We start from the raw sequence: 16,155 nt of genomic DNA, 5'->3' as shown, positions 1-16,155 counted from the left end.
CTAACACCTAAACTTTCATATTTACTTTCATAACATTCAAATATTTAATATAATATCAAAAGTATAACTCTTATTAACTTATTTTATCGCATCATAATGATATGCATGTAAATATCAAAAAAGCTGTGGATGAATCTTTGAATTTTTAGCAAATGTTTAATTGATTTTTATATATATATAATTAGTAGATTGCAGCTGTACTGATCGAGAAGGCCGAAGGGTCCTTGGCGGGCACGCAATTCCAGCAGACATTGGCTTGATCTGCAAAATTTTTATTCGGTCAAACTTCCTTTTTCTTACAAATTTATTATAAGAACTTTCAAAATAAGTGTCTGTAAAAAATTATTACATATGTATATCACATGCAGAGATGTATGCGGTGTCTGATTTTGATCATAGATAAGATGATTTACGGTCATGATGTATTTTGGTGGGTCTCACTTAATAGTTTTTGTTTAAAAAAAACTGAAATACATCCTGGCTGTAAACCACCGTGATCTATTGCGGTGTCCGTATACAATAATTTTTCGTGTTTGGAGCACTTTTTTGTCGCGTGGCTACTTTTTTTTTTTATTATTTTCGTTTGTGTTGGCAGTCTGGCTTTAAATAATTCGAGTGAAAGATGGGCCGCGAGTTATACCCAGCGCCGGAAGGAAATATTGCCGCTTTGCCCCGCGTCTGCATACCCTTCCACGAACGATTGTTTGCCCTAGCCACGCCACCGAGATGAGTCATGACAGTAGAGGTTGTAATATTTTGTTACAAAAGATTTACAGACAAACCCACTCAATTATTTTATATCTACATATCTAGCGTGTGAATTTTAATTTTTTACATACATGCCACCTTAAAAATGGCTGGAATAAAAATGTAAGAATTGAGTGGAATGCATGCAAATCTTCCATAGATAAATGTATCAAGATGTAGTAGGTGAGAAAATAGAATATTTATAGCTATATGATAAATGTAAAATTCATATGTTATCGCTAAATACATCTAAATTATTAAATAATATAAATGAATTTAAATGACAGACATTAATAAGCTGGATTTAGTTAAATGATCCTTATGAATACATGATGATTTAATTGTATTTATAATAGTGTATAATAATTTAATTATTAACCAATCATGTTATTCAATATAATTAAAATTAACTAGCAATTTTTTATTTTATTTTATTTTATTTTATTTATTTAATTATTAATAAAAAGCTGGCATGCGTGGAGGGGGATTCTTGGAGAATAGCTGGGGAAAGGCTTTTTCGGGAAGGTAGCATTTGAGTTTAGCCTCTTCAGCCAGAGCAAGTTAGTTAGGAAAATAAAAAAATAATATATATATATATATATAATCTTGTTAAAAGTTAATATTAATAATATTTTTTTATGTGATATAAAAAATTTGAGTGTTATGAATTTATGAAATAAAATATAGGTGTTAGATATATAATTAATTACATGTTTGCCCAAGATTTTAAAGTACAAAGATATATATATTCTTTTTTAAAAGGTGAAATCAACATTTGGTCAAGTGGGCACCAAATATCGATCCCCCCAAAGGGTTGAAAATTTTTGTGTGCTTGCTTATGATTCGAAGAGTACACACCACGGGATTCGAACCCCGACCCGAGAGACTTAACGTCAGAGGTCGCACCAATGAGTCAGGTCATTCACGCACGCGCACACACACAATATATATATAATATTCATCTTAATTTAAATTTAATGAATTTAAAAACATCCTTATAAATATTTGGATTCACATGTCGAACCAATTACATACATGCCACAAAATATTTATGTATCTACATAAATAGCACCAAAATGGCAAAATATTTAAATATTACATCAAAAAACCCTGTCCAACATTTTCAGCTAAAAACCCCACTTTTTTTACGGATAGGTCTATTACACCAAGGTGTTATAAATGAAAATAACAAATTTTGTGTTAGAAATGTAAATACATGTGAATTGTGTGGGGTTATGCATGTAAATTTGCAAAATAATAATAATAAATATAAAAGATGTTTATATTGTATTAACTATGAGGACTCATGATTAGAAATTAGATTAAAGGTTAGCAAAAAAGAAATTGTAGAGAGGGATTTTCCTACTTTTCAGTTTGTTGAACTACTACACATTAAAGGAAGCAAGTAGAGATTTGGAATCAGATCAAGTTGATTATGGTCGTTGAATTATTCATTGTAATATAATATGCTATCAAATGGATATATTTGCAAATATCCTTTTGATAAAGGGCAAATGATAAAAGCGCTCTACAGTTAACTTCCTATCGAACATTGATAACTTGGAAGGCTTGAGCAAAACACGAACAAGTTCTTTAAGCTCGAATTATAAACGAGCCAAACAGGAACGACTCTTTGTTTGAACTTGTTCCACTCATTTTAGCTCGACCTAAGAAAATTATATATAGCATTATTTATATCTAAATTTACATCATAACAGGTTATCCATAACAACACATTTGTTTTTTGGGCATTTACATACATACCACACAATTCTTCTGTATTTACATATCTAGCACCGAGACATTCATATTTACATGCATAACACTCAAATCTTTAACATCACACATCAACAGCTTCTCATCCATAGGTTTATAGCACCAAGGTATAATAATAAATATCAAACTTTGGTATTAGATAATGTAAATGCATAAGAATTGTGAGGTATGTATGTAATTTCCCTTGGTTTTTTTTTTCTATTTTGTTATTCTTCTAAATTTGGCGCACTTTTACACTTCTATATTCAAACAAAAACCCCATCTCAAAAAGAAAATGGTTTCTAACACAACAATAATCCTCAAAACCATCAAGTTTTTAGCACAAAACTCCCAAATTTTTATAAATGCTTTGAAACAAATAAGATTACCATAAATATAAAAATGAAGAAAAGCGCAAGGCGAAAACCTGGCTAAGAACCCTTGTCGGCCTTGGCGGCAGTGGCGGTTGTCCCCGGAGGCGACCCGTTCTCCTGGCAGCGATGAGACCGACCTTTTGTCCGGGCGGAGCATCGCGGCGAACGGTTGATGCGTGGCCGATGTGCTGGTGGTTTCCTCCTCCATGGGGATGCTCCACGGGGTTCATGGCAACACCGCGGACCTTTGGCCAGCAGTTCCGCTTCACCCTGTACTTGTGATAAGCATTGCCGGCTTTGAGGAGAGGCTTCTCCGTTCTGCCACCACCGGCAACCTGGCCGATCATGGCTCGACATCCGCTGGGAACTATCTTTTTCGCGCCAGATGGGAGCTTGATTCTGTAGCACAATTTGGGAGCAAATAGTTGTTTAGTTGTGCAGAAGGGAAAATTTTAAGGCAGTACATTCACAAGAGAAAGATTAACATTTAGGGGCATTTACATATATAATACCACACATTTCTTATGTATTTACGTATCTAACCGCTAAAGTTTAATATTTATATTTAAAACACACAAATCTTTAACATCACATCAAAAATGCCATTTTTCTAACTTTGTAAGAGCCTTTAACATCACATCAAAAATGCCATTTTTCTAACTAAGAGTCAAAATACACCTTTTTATACATAGGCTGGCTTATAACATTAAGGTTTTATAAATGTAAATATCAAAATTTAGGTGCCAGATATGTAAATAGATTAGAATTCAGATAAGTATGTGAATCTCACTTACATTTATCATTGCAATGATAACTAAACATCAACAAAAGAAAAAAAAAAAGTTGGCTATGCACTCAAAATGAACTCAGTGACAGAAGAATATGCAAAGAACAGGGCTACAAATTGTTGTCATTGTTAAAAACAAGAGAAATTTACATACCTAGTACAAAATTCGTATGTATTTACATATCTCCCACCTAAATTTTCATATTTACAAACACTTCGCTGCTTTAAACCTATACATGAAAATCTTTTTTCACTTAATCGTGTTATTTTTTACAAAGATTTTAAAAATTAGGTGCTATGTGTGTAAATATGGAACGTTAGGTGTGAGATATGTAAATACATTAAACTTAACGAATCTCAAGCAACAACAGGGATAATTAATTGTATAAAGAACAAAATAATTGGGATGTGAGAATCATCTACTGCTTAATTCAGTAGACCAAGCCACCTGCTCTAGCATTGAAGGGATAATTAGTGTAAGAAGACCAATTGAAATACACATTTTCATGCATAGGTTTAAAGCACTGAAGTGCTATGAATGTAAATATTGAAATTTAGGTGTGATATAAATAAATACATAAAAATTGTGTGCTAGGTAAGTAAATTTCCATATTCATATTACTAATCTTAAATTTAAACTAATATTTTACTCAACTTTTAGCAATTCAAGTAAAATGTAGGCTTTATGTTAGGCACATAACTTTGATTGCGACGGGCTAGATGATAGAAAAGCTGTGTAACTAGCTGCCATCAGCAATCACAACTATGTTTGAATTTAAGCATGATATTGATGCCCCAACCCTAAACCCTATATGTAATACACCCTATGAAGCACGGACACGGCGACACGATACAGGGACACGATGCATCATGAACATATTTTTATATTTAATTTATTATTAATATAAATTATATATTTTTCATCATTCTTTATTAAACATCTCACAATATAAATTATACAATAATAAAATTTAACTTCGTAAATTTAATTTAAATTAAAAAACCTCATGCTTATGAAAATTAATTTTTAAAATTAGATATAATATGTTTCAAAATAATTCATCCAACTTATAATCCAATTTATTTACTAAAATTAAAAAAACTGTATAATTACAAAAAGGAAATTACTAATGATTGACTTTAATAAATATTGGATGCAGCTTCGATGTTCGATTTTGATGAAAGATAGAGGAAGCTTCAACATGACGAGATGGGGTGATTTCGACTATGAGATATAATTAAGGCTATAAGTATATTTATAATTTTCTAATTCCTCTGTACCATGTTATCGAAATCGTGTTAAGCTCACGTTAGTTGGGTGTTGGGGTGTGTCCCAGACATGCTCGGGCCTAAAAATAAATCAAGACATTTTGTAGTATCATAAAAATGTAGGGGCATATCGAATATGTGTTTGTATTCAATATGTGTTCGACATAAGTACAATACATTTTTAGAAGTGTTGGTGCTACATAGAATACACCTTGCCACCAAGCAAACTTCTACCATTTGTAAGGCACTGTATTCATACCTTAAACAATCTCAAGCCTAGATGGGAAATATTCAAATAAAGCTAGATAAAATCCAATAATATACTAGTAAAATTATAAAATGTAAACTGATTGTGATCAGAAATAGAAAAATATTCGCAATTACATCGCATGTAAGTGTCAATCAAATCATACTTGTGAGCAAACATGTGCAAAAATTGGTGTAGTAAGAGGACAAGATTAAATTTTCTACAAAAATTTGGGTACTTTAGATGGAACGAAGAAAGCATATAACACTTAAACTGACATATTTACATTTATAACACTTCGGTGTCATAAATTTATACATGAAAATGTTTATTTCACTTTTTAAAAGTAAATATAGGTAGTATTTTTGATGTGGCATTAAAGATCGTGTTATAAATACAAATATGAAAGTTTAAATATTAGACGCGAAAATACATAAGACTTGTGTGATATATATGCCAAAAATATAAAGAGAAAAAAATTCATATGATTCCTCTCCATCGTAAAAGGACATATGATTATACCATAATAACTGACTTGGAGTCCATTAAAAGAAAAAAATGTACACCAATTGTATCTTACAAGCTATTAAAGATTTGTACGATAAAAAACTAACTAGCATTAAAAGAATAATCAGTGGCTAAAGATATGTCAAACACAATAAATCACATCAACAATCAATGTTTAACTAAAATCTATCTACATTGGCTAAGGAGATAATTACAATAAATATAAAAAAGAAAGGTGCCTTGGTTTGTGCTATTTCCAAATGATATAATTTTAATTAAGAATGCAGATGCAAATAGCCTAATATAATTGAAAACTTGAATGACAGAGGAAAAGTTTACGAAGTGAGGGGTTCAGGATTACTTGACAAGCACAACTCAATTTTATATTAGATTAAGTAATACTTAAGTAAGATCAATTCAATTATTTAGATCTATTATAAAGAAGAACCAAATATAGAAGAGATGAATGAGATTTCTAAAGTTAACATTATGTGGTTAAAGTAAAGAACTGTCTCTAAAGTATTATGTTCTAAGCTTATAAAGAAGATTGAAAGTTAGATCATGTATGTGATATGGAGCATTGAAAAAAAAAAGACTATATATGAAAATGAGAAACAGAAAATGAGAATATTAAGATGAATATAATGTAAAACTATGAATGATAATAAAAATATATATAAAGGATAAAAGTCATTAGTGGTTTATGCATGTACCATGAAGGAAAGAAGAAGAAGCAATAATAAAATGGGTAGATAAGAATTAGTGCAGAAAATTAAAAAGGAAATGAATAATAACATGAACAAAAGTTGTGCAAAACTTATTTAAGAACTCATACAACACTACGAAGAAAAAAAAAAGAAGGGGGAATGAGGAGGAATTGTAAGCTAAACACAAATAGGAAGTATAAAGTAAAAGCCTAAAGAATGTTATAGTTTAAATAAATGAAGCTTTTGCCAGACGACCAACCTAACCATATGGGATAACAAAGAGATAGAAAAAGCTACGGAAATTCACTCCTATTCCTTAAAAAATGCAGCTGTTTATAGGGTTTATAAAAGCCAAAAACATAGGATTTAACTATTTTCTAATAGCAGAAATGAAATAAAAGCAAGAAATTGCACAAAAAGAAATGAACTTTGAACATCCTACACAAATTCAAATCTATAATAAAATTTCATGCACTCTGATCACAGTTTCAGCAATCGTTGCATACAATTGAACTGTCTTCCATTCAAAACCCAAATCAATACACTCCCAAAAGAGCAAAACGATAGTATTATTTCAGGCACATCAAAAACGAATATTGAACAAAACAATCAAGAAAATACTCTTCTTTCTTTATTGTTATTTTCATCTACATAACGAAAGTAAACAATCCAATCCAGGATAACCGAAACTTTCAAGTTCAGATCTGACCTAGAAGTCCCGTTATCAGGGTTATGGCTGATAACGATAGCGTAGTCTCCCGAAGCCCTCGCGAGCACACCGCGATCGCCAACATGGTGCTCAACGTTGCATACAACGGCACCCTCCGGGATGGAGCGGAGGGGTAAAACGTTTCCAACCATGAGAGAAGCTTTACGGCCGCAGTACACGAACTGACCGGTGTACATGCCTTCTGCGGCGACGAAGAGCTCCTTCTGGTGCTTGTAGCGGAACGGGTGGCGAAAGGTTACGCGAGCGAGCGGAGCTCCGCGGCCGGGATCGTGGATGATGTCGGTAACCACGCCCTTGAGGTATCCATTGCGCTCGCTAAAGTCGAGGCTACGGAAACGAGCGGCGCCGGTGTACATGGCGTCTTCGGCGACGAAGAGCGCCTTCTGGTGCTTGTAGCGGAACGGGTGGCGAAAGGTTACGCGAGCGAGCGGAGCTCCGCGGCCGGGATCGTGGATGATGTCGGTAACCACGCCCTTGAGGTATCCATTGCGCTCGCTGAAGTCGAGGCTACGGAAACGAGCGGCGCCCTTACGGTGGTGGGTGTGGGATCTGAAAACCGATCCCGCTCCCTTCCTCTGTGCTCGGATAACCCTACCCATCCTTGCGGTGGTGGGTGTGGGATCTGAAAACCGATCCCGCTCCCTTCCTCTGTGCTCGGATAACCCTACCCATGAGACGGGGCGGAGAGATGGAAGGGAAGTGGAGGAACACGAACGTGAGCTCTGTTTTGGTTGCCCTAATTTTGTTTGCTCAGGGAGTAAACGGTTTGTTACTCATTCCATTTGTGTACATAAGATGTACGCAGCTTTGCGTACATCAGGGGTTATTCAGGGGTACAATGGGGTTATATCTGGGTTATACCCCCTTGTAACCTCCGGTATAACCCGAATATAACTCCCCTGTACCCCAGAATAACCTCTGATGTACGCAGCGCTGCGTACATCTTATGTACGCAAATATTTCTCCATTCATGGGCCATTCCATCAGGCTCATGAATGATAAAATAAAAAAGATAAATAAGAGAAAGATACCCAAAATTTTTATGTGGAAAAAGCAGCCTAATTGAATATAAGTTTTTGAGTACAATGATAAATTCTTATCCCACAATCAGGACTTGTCCCACAGTCGGGAAAATGTTACAATATTTTTCAAAGTATAATGTTCATGTACATAAATATTTGTAGTGCAATAATTAGAAGATATTTGTTGTTGAAAGTTATTGTCGGGTCTTTGATACACCGTGTTTAGGATGCGTTATAGCACAACATTTAGAACGCCGTGTTACGCCGTATGTAGAAGACTTTTGTCACTAGATAGAGTATCACAATGTGTGTTGTTACTTTGTGGGATTCACCATTACTCCATAATATGCGTCGTTACTCTATATAGTACTTCGTTGCTTCGAAAAGTTCAACAATGGCGAACAGGGGATAGCTGGCGGTTGTTGATGATGGTCGACAAGCATAGGGCTATAAATTTAGCTCTAAGATCATTAATCAATGGATAAATTAATTCGAATTTTGACTCACATCGAAATCAGATTGAAATAAACGAGTCGACCTATGAGTTGAAAATTTGGATCAAATTTTTTGCATGCCGATTTCCAAACATAAATGGGACGGCTTGAATTGGCTCGAGATCAGCCTGAAACACTTTTATTTATAAAAATTATATATATAAAACTCAATTTGAGTCGGTTACTTTTGATTTCTAGTCAGATCAAGCAGATTTTCAAGCTAAAACATATTTAAATAACTTAATTTATGGTAGTTTTTTTCAATATTGAGCAAGAACGAGCTCGATTCAATTTTGAGTCGGCTGGCTCGAAATCGACTCGACTCTAACAAGCCACAAGTAGATTTTTAGAGTTGATTTCGAGCCACAGTCAATGCATTCAAGTTAAGTTCAAGTTGACCCATTCTCGGCTCAAAAACAAATCATTAAGAACACTAGATGATTGGTGGTCGACAATTACGGAGGTTGGAAATTATCATTGGGTCTTCATTCTCGAACAAAACTAAGAATTAACACTTTTTTCTTTTTCCCCTCCCCGTAAAGTGAAGAGAGGGAATATTTTATAGACCTTAAAGGGGTATTTTTATCCTTTGAATAATAACTACCACAACCACCTGATCAGATATCCCACATTAATTCCCCCTGGTCATGAGAGCTTTTTATATGATCAAATAAACCTTAATGACCTCAAAACTAGATGATCTTGTGCTCGTTAGATTCCACTTGTTGAGACATGCGAATTGACTATAAACTTAATCATCATTTTTATGACCAAATAGCCTTAACTAGATTGAAAGTACAAAATTTAAAATTCAATGAGCCAATTGAGGTTGACATGAATGATTCAATAAATATTTAATAATATAATAATATTATTAAAATATAATAATATTATTAAAATATAATAATATTATTAAAATATAATAATAACATTTTTACAAACTTAATATGTAACATGTGATCCAAGGCATCTTCCATTTAAATATTTTTAATTCTAAAACAAATATCAATAATTAAAATATTATATTTAATGTTTTGAATGTTGATATATAAAAAACCCATATTAATTACATCTAATGCACAAGAAATACTGCTATTTACAAAAAAATTCACCTTGCAATTTTTTATTTTTGAATTTGTCACTTAAATTTTGAAATTTACAATAAAGCCCAAACATGTAATTTTCATTTTTATCAAACTCCCAACAATCATAGATGAGTTCAATAGTTCAAAAAAATAACACGAGTAATAATTTTGTAAATAACAATGTTCCCGTTGCTATGTAGGGCTGTCAAAACGGCTCGTCATTCGCGAACAACTCATGTTCAGCTCGTTCGCTAAGTTAATGAGTCGAACATGAACAAAAATTTGTTCGTTCGTGTTCAGCTCGTTTTGACTCGAAATACTACTAATCAATTTTATATATATATATATATTTGATGAGTAGTATTTTAAAAAAACTTAATTGACTACAAGGCAATAAAGATTTATAATCAATAATACGTATTAATTAAAAAATAGAATAAAAACTATTAAATTACATTCAATGATGTTTTAATATAAAAAATAATTTTTAAATCTAGCTCTAATCCTTCACATCTTATGGCTACCGAATTAGGGTTGTCAAAACGACTCTTTGTTCGTGAACGTCCATGTTCAGCTCGCTAAGCAAACGAGCCGAACACGAACATACTTCTTGAGCTTGAAATATAAACGAGCAGAACATGAACTGAGCCTCGTTTACAGCCCTAAAACATAGCAATCATCCCAAATAAACATTACATTATGCAGAAAAGCTCCCCTCATATATGATAATTTCAAATAATAATTAAATGATAAATCACTTTACCTATCCCATGCAATCAAAGGGTTGGGAAAGTAATGGAAATAACAGGGCATTTGCATTACCACCCAATTCTTATGTAATTTTATACATTCATATCACCCAAATCTTTCACATAAACAAATTTCACTGCATGAAAAATCAAATTTAAACAACTCTAATTGCCAGAAATATGTTAATTTACATATATTATGCCTTCATCATGGCCATGCCTGTCCCAGTCTTCATCCAATTCTGACAATTCAGGAGATTTTGATTCCTCTTCTTCATCCTTTCTTCCAGAATTCTCCCTCTCCTCCTTTAATTTATCCAGAATTGCAATCACCTTTGGAAAAATAACATATTGTATTATAAGCATATCATTTTCCTCAAAATAGCACAATTTATAAATATTTACATAAATAACATCAAAATTTTGATATTTGCTTACATAATACCAAAATCTTTAAATCTGATAAAAAAATATTAGCTTTTTTAGAAGTGAAATTTTCACTTTCATGAGTGATTGATATGTTCAATTTGGGGCATTTACATGCATGCTATCCAATTCTAATGTATTTACACGCCTAACATCAGAATTTTGCATTTTTTTTACATTTGTACCGCCCAAATCTTATGTATTACATAAAAAATATAACTATTTTAACTTATGAAAAATACAAAAACTTTTTATTATGGTATGACTCATATATCATATAAGGGAAAGATGTTGGAACGGAGTGAAGCGGAAAAATCTATCTAAATCGGGGGAGTTTACTTATGTGGGTTGGGGATGCGGTACAGAGAAGGTACATGGGTAATTTGGTAATTACATATTGTACTCAATGTTTCATTTTCTGCTCTTTCTAAGGTTATAAATAGGTCTGTTTGTAATCCTAGGTTATCCCATTTTTTATATCTTATACTCTTTTTTCTGGATTAGTGGAAAAGCCACGGCTCTGCTCTCGATGATGCAGACATCTTTGCCGAACCTCGTTAAATCTTGATGTTCTTCTGGATTTGTGTCGATTCATGTTTTTCTTTGCCCTAATTTCTCAATAAGTGGTATTAGAGAGAAATTCTAGGGCAGGGAATAAAAATTTCGGGTTGTGAGCAGTTCGGCGACGATTTCGGCGAATTGGGCAAAGCCTTCTGCGGTTCGGACGGCTCGGCGCTGGAAGGACAGGGCTTCGGTACAGCAGCACCAGAAGGGTTCGCGAGTTCGCTGTACAACAGAAGAGTTCGTTAGTTCGCGGCTTCGGTACAGTAGGAGAATCCACGAATTGCAAGAAGTCGTGATCGGCGACAGCAAGATTTGGTGCAAAATGCTGCTGGGAAGACGGGAAAGATTTCTATGCGCGCGGAGGAATAATCGAAAATGAATCTTTCCTTCTGTGCGTGGATCTGGAAAGGAGGGTGGTTTGGAAAGGAAGGTTCGGCTAGAAGCGGAGAAAAAAAGTGGATTTGATTTCCGGGATTGCTCTGCTGGAGACGCAGCCGATTTCAGAAAACAGAAGGTGATTTCAAGAAATCTTTCAAATTTAATTTGTTGTTGGAGGCGTACCAAAAAAAGGAAGGTGCGAATTCGGGCGGCCAAGAGGGAATTCTTTGCGGGAGGAGAATTTGGAAGGAGGAATCTTCCTTCCGATTTGCTTCCTTCCTGGTTCAAAAATTCTTTTGCAGGCGGAAGACTTAGCTTCTTCTCTGGAGGAGAAAATTTGCGATTTCTGAATTTCGGTTCCGATTATTCCGTTGCTGGAGATATTTCTCGGCGGGATCCTGGTGGACGCAGGTGATATTCCAGGACGCAGAAATGACAGAGATTTTGAATGAATTATTTTTTTCGCTACAGGAGTTATTTTCAAATGACATTTTCAGGTGCAAAATTTGAGGTGAAGAAGTTCGATGAAACATGTAACTTTGGATTGTGGCAAACAAGAGTAAAAGATCTGTTGACTCAACAGAGAATCTTGAAAGCTTTGCAAGTAGCAAAACCAGATGCCATGGAGAATGAAGATTGGAACGAATTGCAACAACGAGCGGCAGCAACCATACATTTAGTCCGACAGATGAGGTTATGTATCACGTAATGAATCTAAAATCTCTAGAGGAGGTATAAAAGAAATTGGAAACTCAATTTATGACTAAATCTCTGAAGAATAAATTATATCAAAAGCAAAAGTTGTATGGGCTGAAGATGCAAGAAAGTTCTGATCTGGCGCAACATGTTAATGGCTTCAATCAAATAATCACAGATTTATCACGACTTGATGTGACTATTGAGGATGAAGACCTAGCAATGGTTCTGTTGCGTTCACTGTCTTCTTCCTATGAATGAGAATTGCAACAACGAGCGGCAGCAACCATACATTTAGTCCGACAGATGAGGTTATGTATCACGTAATGAATCTAAAATCTCTAGAGGAGGTATAATCTAAAATCTCCAGGGGAGATACAGAAGAAATTGGAAACTCAATTTATGACTAAATCTCTGAAGAATAAATTATATCAAAAGCAAAAGTTGTATGGGCTGAAGATGCAAGAAAGTTCTGATCTGGCGCAACATGTTAATGACTTCAATCAAATAATCACAGATTTATCACGACTTGATGTGACTATTGAGGATGAAGACCTAGCAATGGTTCTGTTGCGTTCACTGTCTTCTTCCTATGAATGACTGGTGACTACTCTAACATATGAGAAAGAAACTATCAAAGTTGATGAGATTACTGCAGCATTGTTGGCTCACAACCAGCGAAAGCAGAATGCAGGAGAAAACTCTCATGACGACAGTTTATATGTGAAGGGTAATCAAGATCGTGGAAGGAAGAAAGAAGAGGGTTCTAAAGGGCGAAATTCCAAATCCAAGTCCAAAGACAAAAAGACAATTCATTGCTATAAGTGTAAGGAGTCAGGTCATATGAAGAGAGACTGTCCAAAGCTCAAGAAGCAGACTGGGGAGAAAGGTGATGAATCATCGAAGTCTGTATACGTGGTGCAAAGTGACAATTAAGATTGCAGTGATGATGATATGCTTTCAGTTTAATCAACTCAGTTCGAGGATGCATTGGTTTTTTATTCAGGATGATTTTATCACCATAACACCTAACAAGAAGTGATTTACTTCATATAGGTCAACTAATTCTGGCACAGTTTATCTAGGTGATGATAGATGCTGCAATATTGTTGGTATTGGAGAAGTCAGAATTAAGATGTATGATGACACCGTTAGAACATTATGTGATGTCAGACATATTACAGATCTGAAGAAGAATTTGATTTTCATGGGCACTTTACATAGAAATGATTTTATTCCTAAGGCTAATGAGAATATGGAAACCATCAGAATTGTTAAGGGTGCATTGACGGTGATGAAAGGAAAGTTAACTGCAGGCAATATCTACAAACTGTTGGGGAGCATAGTTGTAGGTAAAGTTCATTTTGTGGAGTCAGATAATGATAATACAAAACTATGACATATGCGTTTGGGTCATCTCAGTGAACATGGGATGAAAGAATTGCATAGAAGAAACTTGTTGCATAGTGTTAAAAGCTGCAAGTTCGATTTTTGTAAGTTCTGTGTTCTTGGAAAACAGACTAGAGTCAGTTTTATGACTGAAAAACAAAAAACTGAAGAGATTCTTGATTATGTGCATGCTGATGTATGGGGTCCTATTAGGGAATTGTCATTGAGAGGATCTCAGTATTTTGTTACCTTTATTGATATTTTTTCAGGAAAGTTTGAGTGTATTTCTTGAAGCAGAAATCTGAAGTCTTCTCTAAATTCAAGTTATGGAAAGTTGAGGTAGAGAACCAAACTGACAGAAAGATCAAGTATTTGAGATCGAATAATGACACAGAATACACAGATTCGCAGTTTCAGAAGTTCTGTGAGGAGCATGTGATTCAGAGACATTTTTCAGTGCGCAAGACACCACAACAGTATGGTGTGGCAGACAGAATGAACAATTCCTTAACTGACATGACAAAATGTTTGAGACTGAATGCAGGGCTTTCTAAGAGTTTCTAGGCATAGGTTGTGAATATGACATGTTATCTCATCAATAGATTACCTCGGGCATCGTTGGGTGGCAAGGTCACAGAAGAGGTATGGACAAGTAATCCAGTTAATTTCGACCATTTACGGAGTTTTGGTTATCCAGCTTATGTGCATGTACCTGGAAATGAAAAATCAAAACTTGATGCAAAATCCAAGAAATGCATCTTTTTGGGCTACAAAAAAAGTGTGAAATGATACAAGTTTTGGGATCTGGTTGCAAAGAAGATGGTGATTAGCAGAGATGCAGTTTTTTATGAACAGTCCATGTAACAACAAAATCAAGACAATGTGTCAGGGAACAGTTCCAGTTCAGATGCAGTGCAGATGAATTTAGAACAGCATCCAAAAATAACTGAGAGAGTTGAAAGTTCAAATCCAACACCTGGTGATTTCATTCCAAATGATCTGCAGAATTATAATCTAGCCAGAGACAGACAGAGACGCACCAATATAAAACCCTCTAACAGATTGGTTTATGAAGACTTGGTCTATTGTGTACTTCTCATCATCACCGATGATCCAACCATTTTTCAAGGAGCTATCACTAACCAGGAGAAAGAGAAATAAATGAGTGCAATGGTTGAGGAGATTGAGTCTTTGCAGAAAAATTACAGATGAGAGCTAGTTCAGCTTCCTATAAGAAAGAAGACTATTGGGTGCAAGTGGGTGTACATAAGAAAACCAGCAGTATCAGAAAAAGAAGAGGAAAAAGTTCAAGGCTCGACTAATAATAAAGAGATTTTCACAGCAGAATGATAGATTATGATAAAATCTTTTCTCATGTAGTCATACATACTTCAATCAAGACAGTGTTTGCATTAGTAGCCATTTGAGATTTGCATTTGGACAGATAGATGTTAAAAATGCTTTCTTACATGATGATCTGAAAGAGCAGTTTTACATGGAACAGCCAGAAGGGTTCACTCAACCTGAACAAGAGCATCTGGTTTGCAGGTTAAAGAAAACACTGTATGAGTTGAAATAGTTTTCAAGACAATGGTACAAACAATTCGACTCCTACATGATTTAGATTTGCTACAAGAGATGTGATTATGATTGTTGTGTTTAAGTGAAGAGCCTTGATGATAGTTCTATTATTTTTTTTTTACTGTATGTTGACGATATACTAATTACTGCAAATAATATGAATGATGTACGTGATTTGAAAACTTTATTAAGCAGGGAATTTGACATGAAAGACTTGGGTCCTATGAAGAAGATTCTTGGAATGGAGATTCATCGAGATAGAGACTCAAGAAGATTATATTTATCTCAACGAGGCTATGTTGAGAATGTGTTGGAAATGTTTGAGATGAGCAAAGCAAAGCCTGTGAGCACTTCATTGGCAAATCATTTTAAGCTTTCTTCAAAACAGTGTCCTAAGACAGATACAAAAATCGAAGACATGATAAAGTTTTCATATGTCAGTGCAGTTGGTTGCTTGATGTATGCAATGGTGCATACTCGTTCAGATTTAGCTCATGCTGTTAGTCAAGTCTGTAAATACATGTATAAACCAGGAAGACGACATTAGAAATCAGTCAAATGAATTTTCAGGTATGTGAAAGGTACTGTAGGACATGTAATTATTTTTGGCAGACAGCAGAATAATCCTTCAGTTGTGGGGTACGTTGA

General features: G+C 34.6%; 2 protein-coding genes across 2 annotated transcripts in view; both read right to left on the bottom strand.

The window, feature by feature from the left end:
• Positions 1-2,767: 2,767 nt before the first annotated feature.
• Positions 2,768-7,722, bottom strand: LOC110018496 (60S ribosomal protein L8-like). The gene is given in 4 exon segments (XM_020715832.1): positions 2,768-2,968; positions 2,971-3,275; positions 7,103-7,323; positions 7,504-7,722. Coding segments are annotated over 4 exon segments (780 nt in total). The 3' UTR covers positions 2,768-2,933.
• Positions 7,723-10,563: 2,841 nt separating this feature from the next.
• Positions 10,564-16,155, bottom strand: part of LOC110018445 (probable ribosome-binding factor A, chloroplastic) — an 84,323-nt gene continuing 78,731 nt past the window's right edge. The window contains exon 3 of the mRNA XM_020715763.1: positions 10,564-10,806. Within this exon, the coding sequence (XP_020571422.1) occupies positions 10,657-10,806 (150 nt within the window). The 3' untranslated portion in view covers positions 10,564-10,656. The remainder of the gene's footprint in view (positions 10,807-16,155) is intronic.

Source organism: Phalaenopsis equestris, unplaced genomic scaffold, assembly GCF_001263595.1.
Source record: "Phalaenopsis equestris unplaced genomic scaffold, ASM126359v1 Scaffold000022, whole genome shotgun sequence".
In the NCBI taxonomy this organism is placed as follows: Eukaryota; Viridiplantae; Streptophyta; class Magnoliopsida; order Asparagales; family Orchidaceae; genus Phalaenopsis; species Phalaenopsis equestris.
Note: the sequence above shows the minus strand (reverse complement) of the source record. Positions and strands in the feature narration are given on the sequence as shown.